General features: G+C 44.7%; 2 protein-coding genes across 15 annotated transcripts in view; one reads left to right on the top strand and one right to left on the bottom strand.

Annotated features, from left to right (window-relative positions):
- Positions 1 to 1,947, top strand: part of LOC119172495 (alpha-1,3-mannosyl-glycoprotein 2-beta-N-acetylglucosaminyltransferase) — a 141,436-nt gene extending 139,489 nt beyond the window's left edge. For all 5 annotated transcript variants that reach the window (XM_037423619.2, XM_037423618.2, XM_037423621.2 and 2 more), the window contains one exon: positions 912 to 1,947. In XM_037423619.2, the coding sequence (XP_037279516.1) occupies positions 912 to 1,025 (114 nt within the window). In that variant the 3' untranslated portion in view covers positions 1,026 to 1,947. The remainder of the gene's footprint in view (positions 1 to 911) is intronic.
- Positions 1,948 to 5,295: 3,348 nt separating this feature from the next.
- Positions 5,296 to 27,378, bottom strand: part of Amph (amphiphysin) — a 197,406-nt gene continuing 175,323 nt past the window's right edge. For 7 of the 10 annotated variants that reach the window (XM_037423611.2, XM_075893965.1, XM_037423613.2 and 4 more), the window contains 3 exons: positions 24,997 to 25,124; positions 9,358 to 9,453; positions 5,296 to 9,304 (listed from right to left, as the gene is read on the bottom strand). In XM_037423611.2, coding sequence (XP_037279508.2) covers positions 9,059 to 9,304; positions 9,358 to 9,453; positions 24,997 to 25,124 — 470 coding nt within the window. In that variant the 3' untranslated portion in view covers positions 5,296 to 9,058. The remainder of the gene's footprint in view (positions 9,305 to 9,357; positions 9,454 to 24,996; positions 25,125 to 27,378) is intronic. The other 3 variants (XM_037423612.2, XM_037423616.2, XM_075893969.1) reach the window with 1 other exon arrangement.

Raw genomic sequence — 27,378 nt, 5'->3', positions numbered from 1 at the left:
GAATAACCTCATTTTCCCATTATTTCTGTCCTTTATCTCTACTTCTATGCCATTAATACTCTAATAGTCTCTTACTTGCTTCCACGGCGGACGTGTGCAGCTTTTTATGTTTGTCCCTAAAAGCCAAAGCTTCATGTAGGCTTGTACCCACACGTATACCTATCACTGCATTCAATCTGAACATGTTCTATCGTTTCCCAAACTTCCCCACAGCATGTACATGGTTCTTCTTTGCTGAATCTCTTTTTACGACTACTCATTCCAAGGCCACCTGACCTTGCTTCGAACAGTAAAGCGCTTCCCCTTCAATTATCATAAAACCTCTTTGGCCTCATTACGATCTTGCCCTTTCGGTAGTTACCGAGGGCCAGCTTTTTTCCATGGCACTGTCATCCAATAAATCTTAGAGAGTGGTATCGCCACCATGTGTTGACTGTGGAATAGCATCAGCGCGGCAGCCATGCGAGAGCATGCACTCAGCACACCAGCCAGTATATTCTAGGCACTATAGTGGCAGCGTGTTTCTTCGCAGTAGCGCAACGCTCGTTCGTGTTGTACGGAGACATTTGTGCTTACTGGGCTGTATGTAATAATAATAAGATCAGTGAGTGCTGTGTCAAGAGCGCTATTGGAATCGTTGTACTGGATATTGTAAATGAAACTGATGTGTCTGTTGCCTTGCCGCTCAAATCGAGTATCAAACTATACAGATAAAGTCTATGGGGCATTTGTTATTGATTACCATTTGCATTGATTAAGAATAACAAATGCCCCATAGACTCAATCTATCTATATAGTTTGATACTCGATTTGAGCGGCAAGGCAACTTTGCTGAGCTAGAATATATATGGTCCCATATTTCATGAGCTGTCAACATTTGCATGAATACCCTTTCTCTCTTTCTGGTGCAGTCAGGTGTACCAAGAACTGGCTATCGCGGGGTGGTGTCTCTGCTCTACAAGGGTCGTCGAGTCTATCTGGCTCCTCCAGCTGACTGGAAAGGCTACAACAAGTCGTGGTCTTAACAAAGCCAAGTTGCAGCAGTTGAAAAGCCAATCTCTGCAACAATGCCTTGCAGGGCTGTTCTTCTTCCTCTTCACAATAATGTGCTTCTCTACTGATAAGACTTGTGTGACAGTGATTGTGCAATTATCCTCACCTGCACCTCAGCTCATTCCTCTCTCTCTCCTTGAACAGCTGTGTTCATTACTGAAGCAAGTACACCTGACTGTGATTTTGCGATCGCGTGAAAATGGGTGCATGTGCCCACGTGTGCGCATGTGTGTATACTTATATGTATGTAAATATATGTTATATAATAACAGTATGCAGCTAAAAATGAGTGCTAACTTGAAAGTGCAAGTGGTCATTACCTTTCCCTGACTGCTCCATTTGAGATGTTTTGGCTGTCAGGCCTGGCTGCTGGAATGGAGTTTCAATTTCAAAATCTTCCCCTGGTGCATTTGCGTGCAATCCATTGTGCATTTGCCATTGAAGTGATTACGTGCATTTTGCTTTTGGTGGCGGTTATTGCACCCACATACATATTAAAGAAAACTGCATTAGGTAGGAGGGCCACTGCAGCAGCCCGAGGCACTCCCTCCCCAATAGTGTGCCTTGTCTTCAGATGTGAACAGCATTGCTTTATTCACTCTTGCGGTCCGGCTGTGTGTATAATGAACTGCTGTGGTGAGTGAGCAAGCCCCAGTTTTCCTGATTACAAGATGAGAATGGCAGTCTGTTATGGTGGAATGATGTTGTGCAGATGCAGAGGTGTTTCTTCTGCATTTCATTTGCAAAAGTGACACACCTTTTGTTTGTATTGTTGCTTGGCATTATGGGGAATGCATTTTATATGATGAGATAAAATGTGCTCTGCTAGATGCATTGTTGCCTGTAATAAAAATGAGACTGTTAGCAAATAAATATTTATAACTGCACAGCCAATATTTTGTTTTCCAACAGTTCTAAATTTCTTGGACACTCCACGTTGCTTTCATGTCATGTGTGCCAATGCACGCTCCCTTTGGAAACACCATTGCCAATGCTTTTCTTCCTTGGAGTGCCACCCCAGTTGCCCACTCCAATTGCAGTTGCCCAACTGCGATTACCAGTGCAAACTGATTTCTGGCGTGCGCTTCTGCCATCTAGGATTGTGCAAGCACATGGGATGTGTTTAAGAGGGATGTCGCATGCCCACATCACCGTCTAGTAACGCTTTGGTATGACCTAAAAACGGGAGGCACATTGTTTCACTTCCTTGTAAGTCTGTGCTCGTCACCATGACAAAGATGTATAAATTTAATTTTACTATCTTATGAACCAACAAAGTTGCAACGTGTAACACACATGACGGTTAACACTGCGACTATTATACAGAGGCATACAAACGAGCCTCTACACTCGAAATAATCAGCCTCACTATGCCCGCTGCAGGGCAAAGGCCTCTCCCATGATCACTGCAACTATTATACAGTGGCAAACAAACGAGCCTCTGTGCACCACAAATTATCACCCTCACTATAGCCACTGCAGGGCAAATGCCTCTCCCATGATCACTGAGATTATTACACAGTGGCCTACAAACAAGCCTCTGTGCACTGAAAATAATAATCAGCCTCGCTATGCCCATTGCAGGGCAAAGGCATCTCCCATGATCATTGAGATAATTATACACTGGCATACAAACAAGCCTGTGTGCACCAGAAGAAATCATCAGCCTCACTATAACCATTGCAGGGCAAAGGCATCTCCGATGATCACCAAGACTATTGTACAGTGGCATACAAGCGAGCCACTGTGCACCAGAAATCATCATCGGCCTCACTTTGCCCACTGTAGGGCAAAAGTGTCTCTGATGACCACTGAGACTATTATACAGTGGCATAGAAACAAGCCTCTGTGCACCATAAATCATCATCAGCCTCACTATGACCTCTGCAAGGCAAAGGCATCTCCCATGAACATGGTTACTATTATACAGTGGCATACAAACGAGCCTCTGTGCACCAGAAATCATCATCAGCCTCACTATGCTCACTGCAGGGCAAAGGCCTCTCCCATGATCACTGACTGTTATACAGTGGCATACAAATGAGCCTCCCTGCACCAGAAATCATCACCAGCCTCACCATGCCCACTGCAGGACCCAAGCTGATTGGCCATGATTACAGGCCAATCAGCTTACTGTCCGTTCTTTACAAACTAAAGAACAAACTATTGAGAGTTCAACCAAAAGATCAAACAGGATTTTGTACAGGCTACTCCACAATAGACCATATTCATACTATCAATCAGGTAATTGAGAAATGCGCAGAATACAACCGACCGTTCAGTTGAGCTTTTTATTCAAACTGCAGCGCCAGAATACATAACCTAGCGGATGAAAAAAGCAACCTTGAGACAGCCTTACTGAAAGTGAAACGAGATGCGAGCGTTTCATGCCCTGCATATGTCGGCGGATAGTGGCCGGAATACATGGGGGGGTCTTGTTTTTTGAAGAAGGTATTCAAGATAAGTAAATTATTGCCTTCTGTGATCTATACCCATAACTCCCCTCTGGCATTTCTAGAGCCCCTGCCCTGTTTTTTGCCTACTTTGGCACTAAAGTCACCTATCAAAATAGTATACTGTGACTTTGTTAATGGCTGACATTAAGCGTTCATAGAAGCATTCAACCAAATGATCATCATGGCTCGATGTCGGCGTGTAGGCCTGTGCTACCTCCATGTTGTGCTTTTTGTTAAACTTGATTATTATACCTGCCCTCCTCTCACTGATACTATAGTATTTCTCTTTGTTACTGGTGATATTCTTGTGTACAGAAAACCTCACCCCTAGTTATTTTCTGCCCACTAATCCACGGTAGCATAAAACGTGTCCGTTCTTCAGCTCTCTATAAGCCTCACGTGTCCTCTTAACTTCGCTGAGCTCCAATACATCCTATTTCAATGTAAAATAACATCCCCTATGCTTTGTTTGGCATTACTGTCTGCTAGTTCTTAATATAAAAGTGCTAGGTACAAAGTCCATTACAGTGCAAAACAGTATATTTTAAAGTAAAACTAGTTGGGGTATACCAGTTGCATGCTTAAAGAAAATTAGACTAAGCAAAATCACCAAGAAGCAAAGAGCAAAAAGAAGATGCTCTTTCCTTTTGCCTTGTCTTCTGGGTGGCTTTGCGTCGTCTAATTTTCTTCAAACACAATGTAGATGGAAGAAATCTGGGGGAATTAAACACCCTCTCGTTCCTCGAATAGGAGAGCTAGACTAGCCACAATTGGTAGTGTTCTGGCATTGAAGGTAGCCAAGTTCAGATTCCAATGGCGGCCTTTCTGGACCCAGATATTCTTGGCACTCCCCGCTGCATCGCATGCTTGACTGCCGCCTTAGACAGTTGCTTCGCAGCTGCTGGGGACTGAGGGCCAAGGGTTAATTGCTGTGTTCATGGGAGGTTGTGCCCAGGTACTGCACCAGGGTAGTTAATCTTGCTCTGGTGAGGGAGTGCATTACCAGCAGCTGGTCGCCAATGAGGTCGCACTCTAGACCTCTTGTTTTACGCGTTTTAAGTAAATATACGGCAGAAAATGGTCCGGTATCTGCATTCGAACTGATTTTTATCATGCCATGCTAGGTTGCTTCGCTATCTCTAAGTAAGGCGTTTTGTTGCATTTCTTAGCGCTGTAGAGTACCACCTGCCCGCCTATCAGATCTCAACGTCACCTTTCTCGTAGCTAGCCTGGCCTTCTTTTCTCAACTGTTTGAAAGTCTATAAAAAAAAAAAGAGAATGGCGTGGTTTTGAACCTCAGACCTTGCGATCTTAGGCCAGCTTAGTGCCCTGGATGACCCACCTTTTTCCGCGTATTTCTGTGTTAACTTCTTCCTGTTTCACTCAATTTTGACATTGCTTCAAAGTGTCCGCAATGTCTCAAGTTTTACTGATTTTGAGTGGTCGCTTTCCTATGTTGATGTTTCCTGTCAACTGACGAGTTGCGCGCACATGTTTTGGAAAGTATAGCGGATATTATTTCAATGTAAAATAACATCCCCTATGCTTTGTTTGGCATGGCTGTCTGCCAGTTCTTATTAATATAAAAGCACTATATATGAAGTCCATTACAGTGAAACAACAGTATATCTTTAACTAAAACTTGTTGGGGTATACTAGTTGCATGCTTCAACAAAATTAGACTATGCAAAATCACCGAAAAGGAAAGAGCAAAAGGAAGATGCTCCTTCCTTTTGCCTTGTCTTCTTGGTGGCTTAGCATCGTCTCATTTTCTTCAAACACAACGTAGATGGAAGAAATTTATTGAAAAAGTACGAAGCACTAGGTTACATCCGAAAGGTAGAACTGTCATTAAAGAAAAATATCGCCCAGAAGACATTCCTGGCAAGCAAAAGTATGACAGAGAGCTCAACCTAGAAAGAGCTAGAGCTAGTACTGGAAAAAGGCTGAAGAAAAGGTTCCAAACTGCCCCAAGTTACCCAAGTTTAGATGGAAAATGAAGTATTCGAAATGAACAGAGGCATCATCAAATCGCTACCACGCAACTTGCATCCAGAGTTCCATTGACCATCAACGTCGGGCATGGGCCAAGATTTACGACAAGTACTCGGACACAGAGATGCACTTTTTAGTCGGGCTGTGTCAGGCATCTGGCGTTGTCCGCACGCCTGCAAGTGTTACCTCTCTGCTCTAATTCCCTCTCCCATAGCAACAGCTACAGGCGTGCGCACTTATCCTCGCCCCTAGCAACCGGAGCATATTGTGCGAGAGTAGGTGCAGTGCTTCGCCGTTCCGTCTTTCGCCGTTCGTTCTCACTCCTTCCTGTGCCCCACTTTTTCATCCGTTCGCTGGCTGGGCGCCTCTCAAGAAGAGCCAGAAATGTGTGCTCAAGACGCCGCTGTGAAACGCCAACACTTAGAACGTCGTTTGTTTTGTTCACTTCGTAGTATTTTAAATGCGAAGCATTTCTTAGTGAACTTTGGCGACTTTGAGCATATATCTATCTATCTAGCCGCTTACGTTTGGGTGCCTTCATGGTCACCCCGTTAATTTGGCGTTAACCAAAATTAGCATGGGAGGCTAAGATTCGATAAATATGATGGGCTGGTCAAGACATGAATAATGTCATAATCCCGTTGCGAACGTTGTCAAACATCCCCCCTCAGACAGTGGCACATACCCACAAGCGGGTATGTGTTGCTCGTACGCAAGTATGTGCCACAGGTGATAGCCACTTAGTATCTACCCAGGATAAGGATAAGGTTAAGGATGTTGTAGGTAGCCGGCGGATCTAGCCTTGCATAATTTGCAGGCAATGGCCCCGCCCGGTTTCCTATTTGCTAAATGCAGCTGTGTCTACCCAGGAGCAAGAACACACATGGGCAATTTTAACGTGCGAGTGTTAAGAAATACCCGACATTGGTAGCGTTGACCCGATGAATGCAAAGAATGAATGTCAGGGTCCCAGCTAGCTGGAATCGAATCCAAGCATTCTCCATGCCAATGAGGCATTTTAACACAGAGCTACGACAGGTCTTACTTTTCATATAGACGCTAATCTTCGTGAAATGTCAATAGTGGTTGCAGTGCTGCCTACCCAATTTTATAAACTTTATATGTTTTATATGTCATATTTACTCGTTTGATACAGCGTGCTCAGATTTGGGTGCACATTACCCCATGTGGTCGAAATTTCCGGAGCCCTCCACTACGGCGTCTCTTATAGTCAAATGGTGGTTTTGGGACGTTAAACCCCACGTATCAATCAATCAATCAATATCGTTTGATACAGCCGTCACGTCGGGTTAACGTCAATTGTGGTTAGTTGCCATGTGCTGAAGTTGATTTATGTAGCAATGTCCAGGGCCAGCATCCTTGCGAGCATCAGCGCTTAATATCGGCTTCTCGTGCTGCTAGTACACATGTTCCATTTGGCATCGTTGCACGAGTGCAAACAACTGGTTATATAAACATCTGCAATTCTTCAACATAAGTCTGTGCGTACAACATTAGTACATATATTTAGCGTAAAATTTAGTAAATTTTAGTAAAGAATGCAACACGGTCACCTTTCCTCCACATGCTTAGCATAACGTCGATTCCCAGGTACGTGGGATCTGCCGAATTTTTTTTATACGTGCACGCTAGCTACTAGAGCTACCATGTTTCTCGCGACATAAAAGCGCGCCGTGTGGTGAACGGCGCTATTGGCTGCAGGGTGCAAGAAAAAAAAAAACATTATTCTTCTAACGCTGAGTTCTCACGTGCGAAACGCCGTTATGGACGCTACGTATTCCCATACCCCACGATTCTTTTCGGAGAGGTGAGGGCAGAGGATATTCTTTTGTTAATGCCGCTGGACCAGTGAACAGCAAGTACACTGCACCATTCATGATTGTGTAGTGGCCCGGGTCACAGACGCAACTAGCATGGAAGCAAGAATCACCCTCGCCCTGCAATACCCTGGGCCATCTTCATTCTCGCACGCCAGTATTAGAAGTGCTCCTTGACTTGACTTGCCACTGCCTCAAGGAAGCGCATTTGAAACAATCAGCAGCAGCATTGCATTTTACGAACTAGACTTTCTGAAGTGGTTTTCAGGAAAGCATGGTACGCATGCACACAAAGTAAGAATGAAAGAAGTCAGAAAACTATGGGAATCCATTTTTTTACTATACATAAGACAATATCAGATCTGAATGTTATTACATTGCAAGTAGCAAGGAAAAAAAATTGCCACAGACAAAGCAAGCCTGGTGACATGATTAACATACAGGGTGAGGCGCTGAGTGCTTTGATTGCAAATATCTCTTATTTACCAAACTAAACGAAAGTACTTGAAATGAGATATGGAACAGGCATAAGTCCATATGGAAAAAGAAACAGGCAGACTAAAGAAAAAGGTACAAAGATGTCCTATGGAACACAGATGTAGATGGCGGCGTAATCTTTTCGCGGTCTATAACCGAGAAGCCCAAGCTACTGAAGAACTGCTGGAAGAACCTTTAACAAGACTGTAAAGACCAAACAGTGAAGGTGCACTTCCCATTGGCTGTATATCCAACTTACAGCAGATCACTTTGATGTCTATAGAGAACTTTTTATTAGGAAGACGAAAAGACCGTCTCATGCACAAGTATTGAAAGCTGCCAGGAAGTCTCCCTCTTAGCCAGTTGGCAATGGCTTGTGCAATTTGGCAGTGAGTAAAAAATGCTGAGAGAATACTGCTGTCGCTAAGACTAGCAACGAGCGTATTCCAATAGTCTCTTGGGTGGAAAGCCACACAAAAGGCAGCAGCTGCGAACTTGGCACTTGGAGCACACAGTGAGGATGCCCAGCAAACGTGTCAAAAGACTGGAGCCAAAAATAATATGACCCCTTTGGACGGAAAACTGGGATCGTCACACGAGAAAGCTGCCTCACGTGAAAGAGGCAACTCTTGCATTAGTGGTGCTTCACTGATAATGGTTATCTACAGGAAAAAAAGTGCACAATTTCTGCCTCCTGAAGAAGGACATGAACTCATCAGGAACTACAGTGATAAGGTACAAAAAAGTAAACAAAAGCGAATGAAACTTTCTGGTCTTCGAGAAAAGAATAAATAAGTACACAGCAACGATGTGAGGTTTCCAAGTTTCTATATACCACTCTGTATCCACACCATATGGAAAGACCAGAGTCAAGATAGATCAGAAGAGAAGGCTCTCTGGGGGCGAAGAAAGTGTGGGGAAACACTGCTCAATGGGTGTATGCAGGGCTTGGATGAACAGTCCAGGACAGCCAGAAGTGTTAATCACCAACAAATGGGAAAGGCCATCATGTTTTCCTTGGAAAGACTGCTGCTAGTAGAGCATACTCCTACTCGATTAAATGTGTCGTTAAATTGTATCCTGCCGCTTTGGGAGCACCCTTCTGCTACAAATGGCACTTCCAAGCAAAGTACAATACAGCAAACGTGGGAGCACTCCCTAAGCTGGCAGTTACTGCGTCAAGTTTCGAGGAAACGAAGAAAATATGCGACGCCGATCACAGGGCGTCCCACTCGAGCCTCAAATGGGCCGTGTAAAGTTCGCTGGAAAGAGGCCCTTTTCGCCCGTCGACTCTTTGATGCCCATCAGCCAGCCTTCTTCCTGCAAAATGAACATGAACGATGAGGAACTTCTGCAACCCATACTTCTCTGCCATCGCCTTACCTGCTCTTCGGGGTCATCGTACTCGATAACTCGAATGATCTCGCCACTTTCAAAGTTGAGCTCGTCCACATCCTCGGCTGTGTACTTGTACGTAGCACGGACCTGCAACAAAACATGGTGTAAGGGGCGCCAGTGAGGAAGCATGAAGCTCTCACCCTGTAGAGGACTCCAGCAGGTAGATCTGTAGTTGTGGCGCCTATAGGAATGTCATATAACTCGTCACCCACTGGTCTGTCACCATCACTATTCATCTGTAAAAAAAAGAGTTGCTGATGACTTTGCAACACAGCATAAATGTGCAAGATCATACCATTAATCCATAGGTAAAGCAGCACACATGCGACGTGAAGACTGAGTGCTGCCTTCAATTAGGTAAGTTGACACTGCGTGTGCCATTTTACTTATGAACTATGCATCACAAAGCAGCCTGCCAGCAAATGTTACTGAAGAGCATAACCTCTTTGCCTATTAAGCAGACAGCTGAACTAGGTGGTAGGCATTCATGTCACAAATTATGATTATCTGTCAGAAATGCGTAATATTCGCATGGCGTAATTCCGGGGCACCCAGTATTACAATCCAAGTAAGAAAATAAAGGACAGCACTGTTCTGTGTGAGTTTGGGTAATTAAAAGTAATGATTGTGCAACTACCTAATTATACTGCCGCTGGTCAGCTTTAGTAGTTTGATAAAAAAAATCCGCCACTACACCCAAATGCATGTGCAGTTTGTTTTTTGGTTGTATTTGATTCGAGTGAAGGAAAAAACACTTTTCACGTTGGTCTAGTAATAAGTCACTTTGAACAATCGTTGAACATGGTAGTGCATCCAGCAAATTGACCCTTTGCAGCATAATGAAGTTAAATGATCGACAGTTCTCCACTCTGCAGGCCTGCACGAATGTGTACACTAAGTTTCAAGCCATTTGATGAAACACGTGGTGCGTGACGTGCCATTGAAGTTGGCATCTCCATTTGTACACACTATGACTGAAAGTATTGAAGAAAGCAAGGAATCATACACGAACACAAGAGAATTCACGACACTACACAAGCTAACAGGTGGCACAGCGGGTGAAAAAAAACCTTATCTTCACATATTCAAGCAAGGAGCAATACTTGTCCTCAGGCACGCAAGGTGGCTTATGCAATGAAATCAGGCACTTGCTTTCTTCTTTGTGCAAGCTATTCGATGGTTGGCCTACCAATACTACTGATATTACTGCCTAAAGTCATTGCTCACTAATTTGTATGAGCATGAAATGAATGCTTAGCTTTAAATGCTTAGGTTATGCGTCTTTTATATTGTCATAGGGTCATGAAGTGGACCAAACTTGTGGCCAGTAAACTGCAAGTCAGATTGCAGTGATACACACTGGCACTGATAGTGACATACAGAGCATCAATCAACTGATCATTGTTAGGATGCGCTGTCTTTCATACTGTTATGTCCAGTGTTGTTGTCGTTCGCACGGTGGTCTAAAAAGCATAGACAGTCTGTATGGGCTAAAATGTGTTTATTCCTATTCAGAGGTGGAAGCCATACTCTGAAGGAAACGAGTGGTGACTCGTTTCTAACAAGCTGGGGGAGCAGTCGACAACCAGACGCCTGCTAGTACAATGAACCGTTTAGACTGTTCGCTTGGGAACAAAGGTGCTCGTGTTAGGACAGATCTCCTCCCTTATTAGATCGTTGCTTGGAAGCGATCTGGGGGTTGTCGTGGATGCGTGGACGCTTGGGCCTGTTTGGAGAGGCCTCCGCTTGCTGTGTGCGAATGCCCTTGTGTTGTGGGCCAACTGGCAGCGGCACCGATTCATCTTGTGGGAGATGCCAGGTTAGGTGTGATGACGCTTCCTCACGGGTACCTGCTTGGAAGGGAGCCTCTTTTGGCGAATTCCCTGAATGACGTGCCAAGTGGCCCTTCCGCCTGCCTATGTCGACGAGCTACGATGGCAAACCTATGCATTTGAATGCTGTCGCTTCAATCCAGCTGAGTTTTTCAATGAACTGGCATGCGTATATGTGTTATCCAATTTCAGTTCTCCCGATATGCAAGAGCTTTTCTTCCCCCGACAATGTTTCTGAAGAGGGCTCTGGGACAACCGCTGTCAGCTGGGTTCTCATTTCTCGTCAAAACATAAATCTTCCTAGCGTTTGCCCTGGGGTTCTTTTAAGTGTTGTGCTGCCTGAAGAAAAAGCGCGTGACGTGGCATTGAATTGTTCCAGTCTGATCTTTTGTAAGAGCACGTTTAAGCTCTGCCACGTAGCACTCGGCTTGTCCGTTTGTTGCCGGGCGGTAAGGAACTGATTAAACAGATGAGACGCCGCTGTCACTGTAAAACTTGAGAATCTCCATGGACACAAACAGAGCACCGTTGTCCGAGACTACCTTGCGTGGTAGGCCGAAAGTTGCAAACAATGACCAGAGGGTGTCGATAACTGCTGCTGATGATGTAGCCATTCGCTTTACCTCAGGGCACTTTGTGCATGTGTCTACAACCACCAGAAATGAACACCCAGTTGAAAATTGTTTGAACCTCCTGCGCGAATAGCGCGTGCATCAAAGAACTGAGAACACGAACGCTCGGGTTCGCTTCTCTCTCATTTGGTGCTATAGATGCCGAAGTGTGGTTTTCCCACACACCCTTTGATAGTTCCAGCAAAATCAATGTGCAGGGTGTGTCAAGGTGTGTTTGGTCTTTCCCATTCAAGAATAGGGGCTCTTGGTGGGTTGCATTGACAAGTCTTGCACTGTTGTCATGGTCGATACCTGGCCTTCAGATCTAACTTCCGGCACACTTAATGGCAACAATGCCTCGATAACCTGCATGGAGAAGCGACATGGCTTGTTTGCGAAGTGCCGCCGGGATCATAACTCATGATTCAAAATTGATGCAGCTGCGATGAGTGCTTAACTCCGCAGCTTGCTTGCGATAAGCACTGAAGAGTTGTTCACACTTTAGCTTCTGCATGTTGGCTTCTTGTGTAGCTGCGCAGACTTCCTCCAAACCAACACACTCCTGCGTTGATGCAACTACCATGTCAGCTGTTATTCAAGGGCTTGGCAGCATCTTGAACATATCACCCGATGGGGGTGGTTCGTCGCGTCTAGCCACAGGCGGCTTAGTGCATCAGCGTTCTGGTGTTTCTTCCCAACAGTGCAATGTACGAGTTCATAATCATACACTAGCATTATGATGCACCATTGTGTCATTCGTGGCGACAATGTCTGTGCCAATGGTTTGTGGGGACGCGTAAGGGCCGATGGTCTGTTACGAATGTCACTCTTCTGCTCGAAGTCATCAGCTGCATAGATAATAAAAAAAATAATTTCTCTCTGCCTGTGATAAGGTGCATGATGCAAAAGCAATTGGGGCTTTTCATCCCTGGTCGTCAGCTTAGGAAAGGGCTGCCCCCACTTTGCACAGAGCCCTGCTAAGAGCCCGAATGGTAGCCTTTTGACTTTGTAAGAACCCCTAATGGTATTTATCATTAGTGCAGGCGTTGGTTCGTTCACGTTCAGTTGCTGGTAGGCTTGTGTCAAGTCTAAGGTGATGAAGATCTTTCCCCCCCCCAAAACACACTAAAGACCTCTTGTGGAGTCGGTAGTGGGTAAATAGATGCTTTTGTCGCCAGGTTGACAGCGCTCCGGTAGTCTCCGCAGAGGTGTAGAGTACCGTTTCTCATTTGGACGACAGCGAGGGGTGTAGCCCACTTTGAATGTTGCGTCAGTTCAGTGATTCTTTCTTTCTGCAGTCGGTCAACCTCATTCTCCACTGACGTTTGTTAGGCGGAAGCTTGTGAACTAGCTTCGAAAAATTTCGGCGTAGCGTCCTTAAACAGCCAAAGTGTGACTGGAGGTCCGTTGTTTCCTGGTATTTCTTCAGAGAAAAGCACTTTGTACTTCTCTTGAAGCTGCTCTATTGACGAATAGCTGAATACGTGATGAACTCCGCCAATGACCACTTCAAAAGGGGTGAATCAAATTCGTTCTAAATGGCTTGATCCAGAACCATGGACAACTAGCAAGGGGAGCTCATGGGTTTCACTCTTGTAGCAGATGTCTACGTTGGCACAGCCCAGTAGTGGAAGAGAATGTCTAGACCACGTCCCCAGCTGCGTGTCGTCTTGTAAAAGAGCTAGCGTGTTCTCGCTCGAAGTAGCTCGAAAAGATTCCTCACTGCTGAGCATGCATGCTGCTCCGGAACCCACCTCAAACTTGATGGGGCGCTATTGTACCCTGATTTCTATCAATATTTTTGGTCTTGTGCCAAAGTTGGCAACAATCTTCAAGTCATATAGTGCGAATGATGTTTGTGCTATTCAGGTTATGTTATCTTGAGTCTGGCACACTTGTGCATCGACCTTGTTATTCCATTGCACTGAAGCCTTCAATCCGAGCTGTTTGCATTTGGTGACAGATGCCTTTTCAATGTGGTCCAGTTTTTGCAAAAGGTGCGGGTAGCTTTCTTGAATCGGCACACCTGGGGTATTGTCCAAGTCGTTGCATCGCCAACAGCGCTGCGTTTTAGGGGCGAAGCTCCTTAAGGCGTGGGTCGGTCATCCCCGATGTATGTAGTTGTAGTAGGTAGCCACCTCTAGTTTAGTTCGAGTGTTCACTAGGTGGCAGTACTTGTAGCTGATGAAAAGATGCGAGATGTTACAAAACTAGATGACGGTACTTGTAGTTGATGATGAAAGATGCGAGACATTATTAGGAATTATGTCACATATGGCGCGTGTACTGTAATTACTCGAATCTAACGCGCACCTTTTTTCCGGTTAAGCGAGTTCATAAATCGCATGCGCGTTAGAATCGAGTACGAACAAAAAAATTACGGCCAATCTATTGCCATCGGCAAATCTAAAATGGCCGCCCCCTACGTGCGTCGGCATGGCGCGTCGTCCATTTCTGCCTATGTGTTTCTCATGTGCGGCACTTCGGACGTGTGCTGAGGAGTTCGTCATCTAGTAGTGCATTAGCATCGACGGCGTGGAATGGCCGACTCTAAAAACTCGAGTGCACCACGATGCCGCTTTTAAAAGAAAAGTCATCGCGTGTGCAGAAACGAACGGAAATCGGGCCGCATCGCGGTCGTTCGGAGTTCCCGAAACGTGCGTGCGGGACCGGCGGAAACAAAAGCAGAAGATTTTCGACAGCAAAGCTTTACGCAAAGGCTTCAGTGGACCACAGCAGGGTCGGTTTCCGCAAATTAAAGAGCTGCTCGGCGAGTATGTGCTTTAGCAGCGAGCAGCACAGCGGCCCGTGACGGCAGAACTGCTCCAAGTGCGGGCTATGCAATTAGTCTTAGAAAAAGGTCTAATGCGGAGCCAGTTTAAAGCGAGCAGGTGCTGGCTAACTAACTTTATGAAGAGGAAAGGCTTTTCCCTCCGAAGGGGAACATGCATATGCGAAAAGTTTTGCGGAGGAGTACGATGAAAAGCTTCACAGTTTTCAGAGGTTCGTCCTAAACTTGCGGCGCAACAACGACTACCTGCTTGGGCAAATCGGGAATGCCGATCAGACGCCTCTTTACTTCGACATGCCTGGCACCACAACCGTCGAGAAGAAGGGGGCGAAGCAAGTTCGTGTGCGGACATCGGTCCACGGTAAAACTACAGTGACGGCAATGCTCTGTTACACGTCAGATGGGCACAAGCTTCGCCCGCACCTCATATTTAAATGGAAGACGTTCCCGAAAGGAGTCGTTTTTTCGAGTGGTGTGATCATGCGGGCCAGCGAGAAAAAATGGGTGCGCATTGCAATCGATGTCTTACGTTTTTTTTTTTTTCGCGGTGGAAATCGGGTGCGCGTTACAATCGAGGGCGCGGTAGAATCGAGTAAATACGGTACTTGGTGGGAAACAATTGTACGCTTCGGGGCGCGGTGTAATAAACCCCGTTCGCTGTTGGCGCGCACTTGGCGTGTTTCACTTTTAATTGTGGGGTGATGCGAGACGTTAATAGGAATGATGCCACATATGGCACGTGTAATTGGTGGAAGGCAATCGTTCAGCTACCTACACTAGGGGGCGCGGTGTAATAAAACCCGTTCGCTGTTGCCGCGCACTCAGAGTGTTTCACTTTTAATTGTGGGCATATTGCACAGAAGAGTTTCAGGGTTTACCGATGATTCCTTCTGAAGCTTCTCTCCACTCATCATCATTTACCCCGTGAATTTGCTGTGATTTTTTTTTCTTCTTGAATAAGTCGTAGTTGTGCAATGATCTCACGGCTGACTGGTGCAATGTACCAGTTCGACGTTTCATTAAATATCCCTCTGCTAGTGACCGGCACTCTCTGTTTGCTGGGCGATGTATGCTTTCGCGAAGGTGAGACTCGCCTCCGCGAACAGGCGTTGTTGAAGGCCTTCGTTATGCAGTCCACACACAACTTGATCACGCAACTCCAAAGGTAGCGTAATGGTCGATCCACCCTCCTGTGCAAGTCCTGTGTTGCTGAAGTTGTCCATGTCGACGTCCCAAAATTGCAGTCAGCAGCGAGCTTTTTAAGAGCTACTACGTAGTCGTTCACTTTTACGCTTTCCAGTTCGTCTCGTCGTTGGAAGCAGGCTCGACTGTAGACCTTTGATGGCCTTGGGTTATAGTGCCTTTGTAGCGCAGCTACGATGACATCGTAGTCTACGGTAGCTGGAGTGCATGGCTGAATCAGGGCACAGACTGTGTCGTATGCCTGCTCCTTGCACAGCGTTAGCAGGTTGGCATCAGTGATGTTGTTAGCCTCGAAGTAAAACTGCAGGCATTTAAATTACAATGACCATGATAGACCATTGAATTCGGGTAGTCAATTGCAGTGCCCGTGCGTAGACATGACTTACAGCTTGTCAAAAGCGTTGCGTAGTGTAGGTACAAATCCACTTCCTCATCTCCACTGTCCAGTGTTGTCGTCAGCATGTGAACGTACGTGCGGGGTGCGGTTTGGACGGGTAAAAAGGTGTTTACTCCTACTCGGAGGTGGCAGCCGAACTCCATGGAAAATGAGTGGTGACTCACTTGTAGCAAGAAGGGGGAGAGGGGGAGCAGTTGACAACCAGATGCCTGCAGGTATGGTGAACCGCTTAAAGGTGCTCGTGGAGGCCAGGACACAACACACAACACGCTTCACGTGTTGAAATTTTCAGCCTCATCACTAGCAGTCATGGAAGCTATGAATTAAACTTGAGCGTTCGCATCATACGCATAATCTTAAAAAAATGATCTACTACAGTTCTGAAGCTTCTTGAACACTGCAGCCATGGTTCGTGCTGAGCATTGTTCAGTCTTTGTAGCGAAAACTGAATAGAGCAATAATGAAATCGAAAACGTGTGGCAATGCCCCTTCTGAAAGAACATCATCCTGATGCTTAAAACAGAACAAAAATGGGAGGGGGGCAGGGGGCAAATGCATGCAACAATAGGTAAGAGCCATGAAGCAATTAAGTACAGTAAACAATAAGCACAAACGAGATAGTAAAAAATAATACAGTCCTTAGCACTACTGACGCACGTAAAATGGCTTGAGGCACACGACATGGACAACTTTAGGTCACGCTCAGCATTGCTGAGAGTTCGTAGTGCCATCCGAGATAAACGTCGAAGAGTCTTGTATACGTCGAGGAGTCTTGTATGGACCGAAGTATTACCGAACAAGCTTTTCACTAAGTCCATGTCGGCTTATCTACGTCCACACTCAAACCTGGCTGCCAGACTGGTATTTCACGAAGTGTCGTCAAAAGTTGTACCGGCAGCTGTCTGTGGTCTGCCGATTTTTAATGTGCAGGCGCACGAGATGTCGAGCTTCCTCAGCATGCTGAAGGTAGCCAGTGACGTCAACGTTTTCGTCATCAGCAACGTTGGCCAGCATTGCATCAAGCGTCGTTGCAGAGTTCCTTTCGTAGACAAACTTGGTGTCATCTGCGTTGTCTCCTGCACAGCCGGAGACACAGTGTTGTCTGGGTAATGCATCGGCGCGAAATTCAGCATGTTGCGTTTCGTGCCAGTTGCCGTCGGGCCGCGCCGACGGACGCTAGTCGCACCCGGCGTCAGACTATAGAGTGCTCACATTTCGCTAACGAGCGTCACTGTGCCAAGAGTGCGTTCGCGTCAACGCTACTTTAGAGTATATTGGGCCCTTCATGGTGCGCTCGCGGCCTTTTTGCTAGCTCGACATATACCGAATTTAGTGTTACGTGACGTCAATGGATGACAAAATATATTACTGGTGCAAACATGACAATTCTGACAAGTGTGTCATGTAAGAACATGACAATATATCACGCTCATAGTGTGCTCGTGGCCACTTCACTAGCTCCACATATACTACATTTGGTATCACGTGACGTGAATAGATGACGAAGGTAAATGACACATCGAAACATGATATACATGACACGGAAGTCATGTATGACATCATTTACCTCCACCTCATAACGTTTTGCTGATTTTAAAGTGACATATCAACATTTCTCATTCGTGCCTCGCATATCATCGATTCCCACTGCACGCGGGATCTGCCAATTTTTTTTACGTAAAACCACACATACTACTGCCACTACTACTACTACTACTACTACTACTACTACTACTACTACTACTACTACTACTACTACTACTACTACTACTACCCCATTTCGCTTGCGTTCGTCTTCTTGTCGTTCCGGCATCGCGCCTTCGCCAACCCTGACAACGCTTAGCTTGTGTTTGGTGCGTTGTCTCTGACTGCAGTTTCAGCGGAGCGGCGTAGTGTATCGAGGTCACAATACATGATCCTTGCAGGCTCTTCTAAAGTACACGCACTGACTGATCCATCCCACAGAAGCGGGTAATACACAACAGAAAGTGCTGAAAGAACACAACATAGATGGTGAATGTGCAGAAGTAGGCTGGAACACACTATGCGCACGTGACCTTGCTTACACATGTTGTTCTTGGTGCGTATGCGTCATGTGATTCTCCAGCCAAGATACTGAAGAGAACAGTGTAGGAATGAGGCTCATGATGGCTACATGGGATGCGAGGCAAGGAACTCAAGCTTGCTTTTTCGCATCATGCTTTGGTGGCTTTTAGCGAACCAATTTGGAAAATCATCGTGGTAGAACGCTTCTTATTGGGCACGCAAGAACTTCTAGTGTCTAACTACAACTTACTATGTCACCTAGAAAGGGAAGCTTAAAAAGTAAATTACAAACAAAACAAAAGCCACGTGCACATCACATTTTTTACCCGAAGGCACTGCAGGAGATGGATTACAATGTCAAAAAAAAAAAAAGAACATGCCTTCATTGACCCAACACACTTTATTCTCTTTATAAGCCTTTTCATTCTGTCATGAAACTAACGAAAAACAAATTAATAGAAAAAATATATCTGATACGACATTCTAAAATCTTAGTTATCATTGCACGAAGAGGACTGTTTAGATAGATTAATTTTCGAATGCGAGTTTTACCATGAAATGCTTGACATAAGAGCCTTATAATCACAGTTTGATTCGATGCGATGATAGTAATTCCCATCCTAGTGCATTTTTCATAACGTTACTGCTGTCATTTATGAGTAATGTCTTAGGACAAACCTTGAAACCCTGTTCTGTATTTTTTTATGTTTGTCACTTTAAAGACATATGACAAGGGATCTCATACGAAACAAGCATATTCAAGCATACGGTGGATGTATGCTAAATACACTGTTGATTGTAAACATGCCAGCACCTGTCTCAGGCTTCGCTGTATAAAATATAACGATTTAGCGGCCTTCGCCACTACTGAATCAACAAGAGCCTTCCATGAGTGGCCCTCTATAGTTTTTCATTCGTTCTCTAGCTATCTGTGGCTTCCCAGAAAAACCTGCCCCTCCTTTCCAACTGCAACACCCAAGTTTTCAGGGCGATTCTTCAGTTCCTTCGGGGCACTATACAGCTGTCTGTAGAAGGCGGTCACCACGTACTCGGCCATAGACGTCACTTCTATTTTTTTTACCCCATCTTTAATTCTCTCTCCTCCTTCCCCTGCAGACGCTGAGAGGTTCTTTCACTTAGGAATGTAGAAGTCGCGTCTTTTTCACTCCACATGCTCCACCTCCAATTGCTCGCAGTGTATCAGCTTTGTCTTCGTAGAACCTTATGGTGTTTGGAAAATTCAATGTTGCCTTTTTTATGTGAATAACGGTTTAATAATAGCGCTCATATAGGTGTTCTTTTAGAAAAAAGGCATTTATAGGTACTTATAGGCATGAACACCCAAAATAGACATTTATAGGCACCATAAAAACACCATAAAAGGCCCTCTTATCCTCTAATTCATGCTCATATATCAATATGGCACTACGGAAACGCAAGGAACAAAATAGACATTTGCCTATAATCTGGTCTGTAGTGATGGGTACACCACAGAAAGTTGAAAATCTGTCCAGCTTTTCAAACTGACCTTTCTCCCGAGCTTCGAGGAGGAGGTCTCCGCTAACAGTTTTGATTACCTTATATTAAGGGTGACACACGGCAAATACGAATGGTCCTGACTTGCTTTTCAGTTTGCTCACAGTAAAATGCTTTTATTGGCCGGTTGAAAAAATTTATGTCATCGGTGCGTACCCGCTGCCGATACGATCGCTAAGTAAAGGCAATGCTTTATGCATGCCGATCGTATTTTTGTTCAGCATCGATGCCAACCACTCACCATGAAGCCCAACGAGGGGTGCTAGTAAAAGCATGCAGACGCAAGTTGTACAGTGTCAATTTTTATGAAAGGGAACACAGGAACGCGTGGCCTGCAGGCTCTGGCGGCTGCTGGCAGTGCGTTCAAGCAAGGAGAATGGGATGAAAGGCAAGGAATTGAAGCTTGCTTTTTCGCATCATGCTTCAATGGCTCTTAGCGAACCCCTGTAAAGTTGTTTACACTGCGTGGCACACGGGTCTTGCCCAAAAGCCGCATTTCTGGTTACAACTACCGGGCGGTAGGTGGCGTTAAGTTCGCGAGTGGTGATCACCATCATCGTCATCATGGTATAGCGCCGGCAGCGACAAGCCTTGGTAGCAGCGAGCGAGAAATAAGCTCTTTTCTGTGCGTGGCGGTTATTGCGAACGGTTGTCTCTAGCATGGGTCCTAGGTGTGTGGCACCGCGGGCTGCGCGCCGGGGGCCCTCGTGGTAAATCAAGCGTTGGCGACGCCGCCTTGGGTGTGTTATTGTGTTTGTCATGTTTTGAAGTGTATGGTAATATTGTGTAAGGATGTTTAGCATATGATAACGATTGGTGTTTTAATTATTCAGCTGACAATATCATCATTCTAAATTAGTTAAATAAAAGTATGTTGTTTGGTTTGTACCGACCACGCCCACTCTGTCTGTTCACTCCACGAGCGTTGTGCTCGCCATTTCGATACATCACAAATCAAGCCATTATATCACAAAACAACAATGCAAGAAAAGTCAGAACATAGTTTTGCAACCATGCTGAACAGTTGCGAGTAGTGCGAGCACGGACGACATCCACCAAAATTTGGAAGTCGTGCCTTTTACGGCAAAGCTCGGTCTGTCGAATGCAGAAGAAAACTCTTTGCTGATAGCGCCACGCAAGCACAGCAGCACAAAAACAAAGCGCGCAGCCTCGAAAACAGTGTACGCACGCTGGTAGAAACACGCCGCGCGCTCGCCATCTCTGAGGCCAAGCAAAGTGCAACTGCACCCACCGCGCCGATTGCGCATTGTGCGCCCGCAACGTCTACCGCAATGTTTGTGCGCCACCACTCGACGCTGCGTTTTTTTTGTCGGGTTTTTCGTTGTGAACTTAGTCGGTGCACCTGCTGCACAGGGCGCATTCAGCCGATACGCTAGCTACACGGCTGGTTAAAAACAGTATTGTATGAGCTGTAGCACAAAAAGAGCTTCGGGCTACAAAAAAGATTTGTCAGGCATTTAACGGGGAAAAACAAGCAAAGCCATTACGCGAAACTTTTGCTGTTATAACTTCCATGACATTTCCCTCCCGCAAATCGAACCCTCCCCCGAAATTCATGTTAACTTTACTGAAAAAAAAAAAGCTAGGTTCATTACAAGAGTAAACACGGTAAGTAACAGTATGGACCACGAATACAGCGCAAATGGAGATTGCATGGACCTTCGAAATGGCCACTTCGCACTAGTATTTCTCGCAGATGACATCAGGCCTTACTTGGCAGAACAATAAAATTTGTTAGTATTGCATTCATTGTTAAGAGCTTAAGTGAAACTAACACATTGCATCTTTTTGGACCGGGTATCGTGCAACTCAACAGAACGCTAACTAAAAAGACTATGGCACTCCAGGTGCCGAAGTGGTTTTCATGCTGTGAGTTATCTAAACACAAAGTAGACCTTAATAGCGTGAAATGTTTACAAGCAGTCGTATTATCTCGTGATAGCGCGGGCCAGCGACTGCGCCCTTTGAGCGCCAGAGCCTCCCACCCCCCAGAACAAAGCCATGAATGCGATACTAGGATGTTTAAAATTTTTTTCCTCAGGTATTGACCCTGGAAAGCGAGGGGCAGACGTCTAGCATGGTGTAGCCGCTTCACAGCGGGCCTTCCGGCACCAAGGCCACCAGCGATGGGCCCACTACTGAAGGCTGTGCATATTAAAACCGAATGCCAGTTGCTAACCAGGAGGCTCGCCTTTATTGATGAGATAACATTTTCTAAATAGAAGCACACAAAAAATCTGAATTCGGACCCTAGCACTTACAAGCTCGAAAAAGGTAGGTTCTTTTAGGGGCGTTCACCCCAAGAGCGATTACACATGCGGATGTGTTGGTGGAAGGAATTATGAAAAAGCTCTTCTGGATGAAGACACATGGATAAAGTATATTTGATGAAAAGTGTCAACACGTTCCCGTGGTTCAGGTGTTGTTCTGTGGACATGAAGCACAAAAAATTATATCGCGATGTCCAGAAGTAGACGTGACAGATATTCTGGCGGCACATGTGCAGTTATTACTGATAGTTGAATCTTTACCTGCAGTGCAGCTCTTCAAACGAGCTATTAGTAGTGCTCCTGGAATGGACTATGTCCGCTGAAGAATCGCCGCCAAAGTTGCACACTACCGATTGGAACACAAGCCCCTAGCTACGGATAGTGGGTTTTGTTGTTGAGCGGACTTGCACAACAGAAGTTGCATTGGCACCAAGCATAGCATTGTGGATTATTTGGGACGCACAGGCGTTCAGCGGAGTGCCCACTTTTTCATGAAGAACATCGCTCATCGCTCTTCTGTTAGGAGCACCAGCAGTTGTCATAACTGATCGTGAAACAGCTTTTACAGCCTAGATGATACAAGACAGCTTAGCGAAACAGCTCATGGAAGAACTACTACATACCACCCACAAAGCAACGGCCTTACAGAAACACTAAACAAGACGCTCGCCAACATGCTATTTATGTACATTGACCAAGACCACAAAAACTGTTCGCTGACAACACTACTGTGCAAGAAACTACTGCTTTCAGACCTTTCTGGTTGCTTCATGGCAGGGAGGTCACAACAATGTTAGATGCTATGCTGTTACCAGACAGGCACCACATTAGTGTTGATACGAAAGAATTCATCCGACTCGCGTAGCTCGCAAGCTTGCACTCAAGCGAATCAGTAAGCAACAACACATCGACTCGCAGTGGTACAATGCACATCATCGCGAGGTCTTTTTCTAACTTGAAGATCAATTATGGTTGTGGACTCCTATTCACCACTGGGGCCGGTCGGTAAAATTGTTACACCGCTATCTTGGCTCCTATAGAGTTCTCCATCATCTTGGCGTATTGAACTAGAAAGTTCTTCACAAGGATACGGCTCGTCGGCCTCGTCGTTCACAGCAGGAAGACGCCTTCCAGGTTTTGAGGATGAAGCCATTTTACCAAAACTCCATCAAGCTCCCCTGTGTAGGCTTGTCAACACCCTGTGTACTGATTTTTTTTTCTTCTCGTAATTATGGTGCCGCATCGGGACAATGCTCCTCGGAAGGGGGGTAATGTTACTCATATAGGTTCTGCAAGTACTGTTGCTATCGATGATGGCAGGCCTGTATGTGCTAGTGTATTAAAGAAGACAAAGACAAGCTTGCAGAGAAAAACTATAGTCTTAATGGCGATGACCAGACGAGCCCAACGCCCTTACGGTATAGTATTGTGACGATATGTTTAGTACAAATGTTTGGACTGTTTATTACTTTATGCGTCCAAATTGTTTAGAAGTTTCAATCCTGTCTGTTTTTTTTCTTTTATAAATGTGTATGTCTTCAGGTGCGTTCTTGACTTTACCTATTCTACATATTAGATGCTTTTTTAAAGGTATGCTACTACTATATACTCTCCTGCTCTTTTTCACATTTGTGATGTTTCTTTGCCCGATTAGGATTGGCCGATTGTGAGTTTTTGTATAACAAAATGTTTTTTTTTTATTTGCCTATGACATATTTTCTGTTATTAGACTGTACTTTAAAGTGAAAGCCTCCGTCAGGCTATATATATATATATATATATATATATATATATAGCCTTTTGCTTCATTTATTCTGTTATATGTACAGAAAATAGAACCTCGAATAAATCTAAAAAAAATCTGATTTGCCGCACTTTGGCACAGGAGTGTAATCATTGCTCATAGCTCTTCTGAATTCCCTTCTCACCTATTGCTACCACACGATGCATGGCTATGCTAACCTTTACCCTCCCCCTCGCATCGTCACCCCTCTACTAAAATCCCACTTACCTTTCCAACCTTTTGCTCTACTATGCTCCACTTTACCCTCTCACCTCTCCTCTGAACCCTCACTAATCACCAACCCTCCTATATCGAAAACTTGAATTGCTGAGCAAGCTCAAGGAAAGCGAGAAGGGAGACTGGAAAGAGCACAGACTACCAAAAACTGTTTATCGTATTTTCATGAAACCAATCAATAGACATACCACACAATGCGCACAAAACAGGTTACTATTGTAGAGATGCCACAAACAGAGCCGTGACAAAACACTTGGAATGTAACAAACGCTGCAATTTAAACAGTGTATTCACAAGGTATACACCTATAATTTATATATTTACTTTTCATTTTTTCCTTCTTATTGCACCAAGCTTTTCAATTACAGGAACACATAAAAAGGTACTGTACAAAATTCTTTTGAAAACTTTTAAATAGCGCTCGACACCAACTACTACAATAAAAAACAATTTTCAGATCACCCTAAGCCAGCAACAAGGAGCAAGAACGACAAAGCACTAGAACGAGAGAGTCAAAGACCTAAAGCCTTAAGAAAACATTACTTAGCATGGCGTCGTAAATAAAATGGGAGAAATGAGTGCACATTCATCGAAAAGTCAACAAAAGAAGGAGAAGAAAGCCTTGCAAAGTGTTACCCACAACATTAAACATGGCCGTGTAGAAAGACCATCTCCCTGTTCAAAAGTGAGATTAATGGCATGCTTAAGCGTTTTTATTGAATTGCCTAATAAAATACGCTTCAATAATCTCCCTTTCAGTCTTTTCACGTACTTCAGCAATGACTGACACATTTTCAAATGAGGCGGTGCAACCAGATGTCCTACAATGAAAATCTAAGTGACCCCCATTTGTTTGCCTTTACGGCCATACTGAGCTCCTGCATTTGTTCGTTGAGGCATCACCCCATCTGCTCTATGTACAGTCTACCACATGACAAAGGGATCAGGTCAATAACAGCAAAAACACACCTAGTCAACATGTTTCGCCATGGTCACCTAGTGACCATGGCGATACCTGGGCCCAGATTTCACCCACAGCACAATCAGCTCACCTGCGCACCAACATCCACTGGTTCATAGTCTTTCTCATCCCGTCTAGGTGTCACTTCTGCGCTGCGATCACCTGTCCGGTAACCTGGCGTGTTGACCAGCGCCGAGTCTTCATTTTCAAGCCGAGCCGCTAGGTGGGGAAAAAACGGCCAATTCACTCATTTATTATAGCCCTACCACAAAAGAAAACCGGAAGAATCAAAAGTACTGACAAAATTTTGGTCTGTTTAGGGTAATAAAAAATTTAGAGCAGCTGACTTACTCTGTAAGGGGCAATGTATCCCAATGCTATAACATCATTATCATGATGCTATAGTGCAAGTTATCATGCAAACTCAATTTTGTGCTATAACAATAATCATGACCGAAACTACTATCGAAACTACTACCCGAAGTAGCCGAAACTACTAACCGTCTATGTAATTACCAGATACACATCCTGTGGAATGCCACTCATAATCAGTGTTTTCAGTAATACTGCCTGTATCTGATTCCACACACATTACCCATTCAGGTGCAGCATTCACATATATGGATGCAACTTGCTTTTGCCAGTTTCTTGGACCAGTGAGAAACAAAAGACAAGACACTTTACACATAAGATCAATTAACACATCTTGATTTAACCCCAATATGCTGCATCAATCTGCAGCTCAGTATTTTAGTGAAAGCACTCCGATGTTCGATGGGTCGCTCGACCTGCTACTTGCCAGGACCAACTTTATAAGTACTGTGATTTTTTTGCACGAAACGAACACAGCCAAAAATGAACCGCATGTGCATTTCCGGCCAAACATTTTCCATTTTTGCGAGTAAAAAGTGAACATGACTGACAGCAGCATATTTAAATATATGCATATTATGGATAATGAATAAAGCTCACCAAGACCCCCTATTTCTTAATTTTCTTTTTTTCGCTGTAATATCGAACAACTTAGAATGTGCGAAATTTAGACGTTTGCTGACAGTTCATCATAATTGACGCCTGAAGGGTTATGAAACTTTAACCCGATCGCTAGTTAGCAACAGATGCGATGACACAAGTAGTACTGCACCGCATATGTCATTCAATATTATATTATGAAAACTCGTAACTGGCGCTATGTTACCAAGCAGGCATAAGGGTGGCTCAAGGACAGCACAAATTTCTGGCACATTTTTTGCAGAGCCACATTTCTGGAGTGAGTGCTGCTCTAAATCAACAGAGAATCTCTCACTCTGTCATTTGTACAAACTAGCTCCAACTATGCTAAGGGAATAAATTATCATGCCTTGATTCTTCAAAAATGCACGAAATCGGGAACTTACATATCAAGCAAGGTCTGGGAGCAGGCTATTCTGTAACGTTAAAGCTTCAGTGCAAAAAAAGGTGTGCAGCAGACAAAGATACGATGCTTGTCCTCGCAGTTTCCATCTCTCGCGCGCCTTTTTGCCTTGAAGCTTCTAAATCACGCGTCAAAATTTCTAGGATAGGTTTTGTCTGCCAAATGGTTCGTGTAGGTCACAAATAATGGAGGTATCTCTGACGGGCGTCGTCTAAAGCCTTATCATAAGAATCCTCAAAAGTACTATACTTAAGAGAGAACAGGATGTTTACAGAATCCCCTAGAGCGAGCATATGGGTTCGCTTGTCAAAAGCACCTCTTGCGTGGGACCCCAATCAATAAACACTTTTGCCAGCTATTGAATCCTATCACTGCCACACTTCCCAATTCACTTATTCTCGCCTTGAAAGCATATCATTAGCTTATTCTTCACACTGTAAATGCTCTAAATACTGGCCCTTTTACATGGGGTGTGAATATTGCCACCCGCATGTAGTGGGTCGAGGGCAAGAGCGGCTGTTCCACTGAAGGAAAAAGGAGATCTCGTGTTTCTTCTCTGCTCGAGAGCCCGCAGCGCCGGACGCATCATTCGAGAGAGCTAGTTAATCGGTGGCTTAATAAACCTTCCAGTTCTTCTGAAGCCTTGTGACATTACCAAACTTTCTACTTTGAATAATAAAAATCAAGTGTAAATCTGAATATATTTTCAGCATTTTCGAATATAAACAGTATGGCTCTGACTTCTGCAAAGAAATTCTTCCAGACATGAAAAAGTTAGCTTGTTGTGTTGTTGTACAGCAAATAATATATACAAACATTATGCAATGTACAGCACTATTGCTTGACAGTACCACATATGTAGTCATTTAATACAGTTATGAAGAATAGATAGTTGTAAACTGTGTTCAGGAAGTCACGATTCCTCCAGACAATGAAAACAGCTGTTACTAGACATACCAGTCTAGTAACAGCTGTTTGTCTAGTAACAGTCTAGTGACACTTGTCAAGTACGCCGCCTCGATTGGAAGGTGCTCTGTTCAACATGCTCATATCGAAAAG

The sequence above is a fragment of the Rhipicephalus microplus genome, chromosome 4 (genome assembly GCF_043290135.1).
Source record: "Rhipicephalus microplus isolate Deutch F79 chromosome 4, USDA_Rmic, whole genome shotgun sequence".
In the NCBI taxonomy this organism is placed as follows: Eukaryota; Metazoa; Arthropoda; class Arachnida; order Ixodida; family Ixodidae; genus Rhipicephalus; species Rhipicephalus microplus.
The sequence above is the reverse complement of the archived record's forward strand: the minus strand, read 5'-3'. Positions and strand labels throughout refer to the sequence as shown.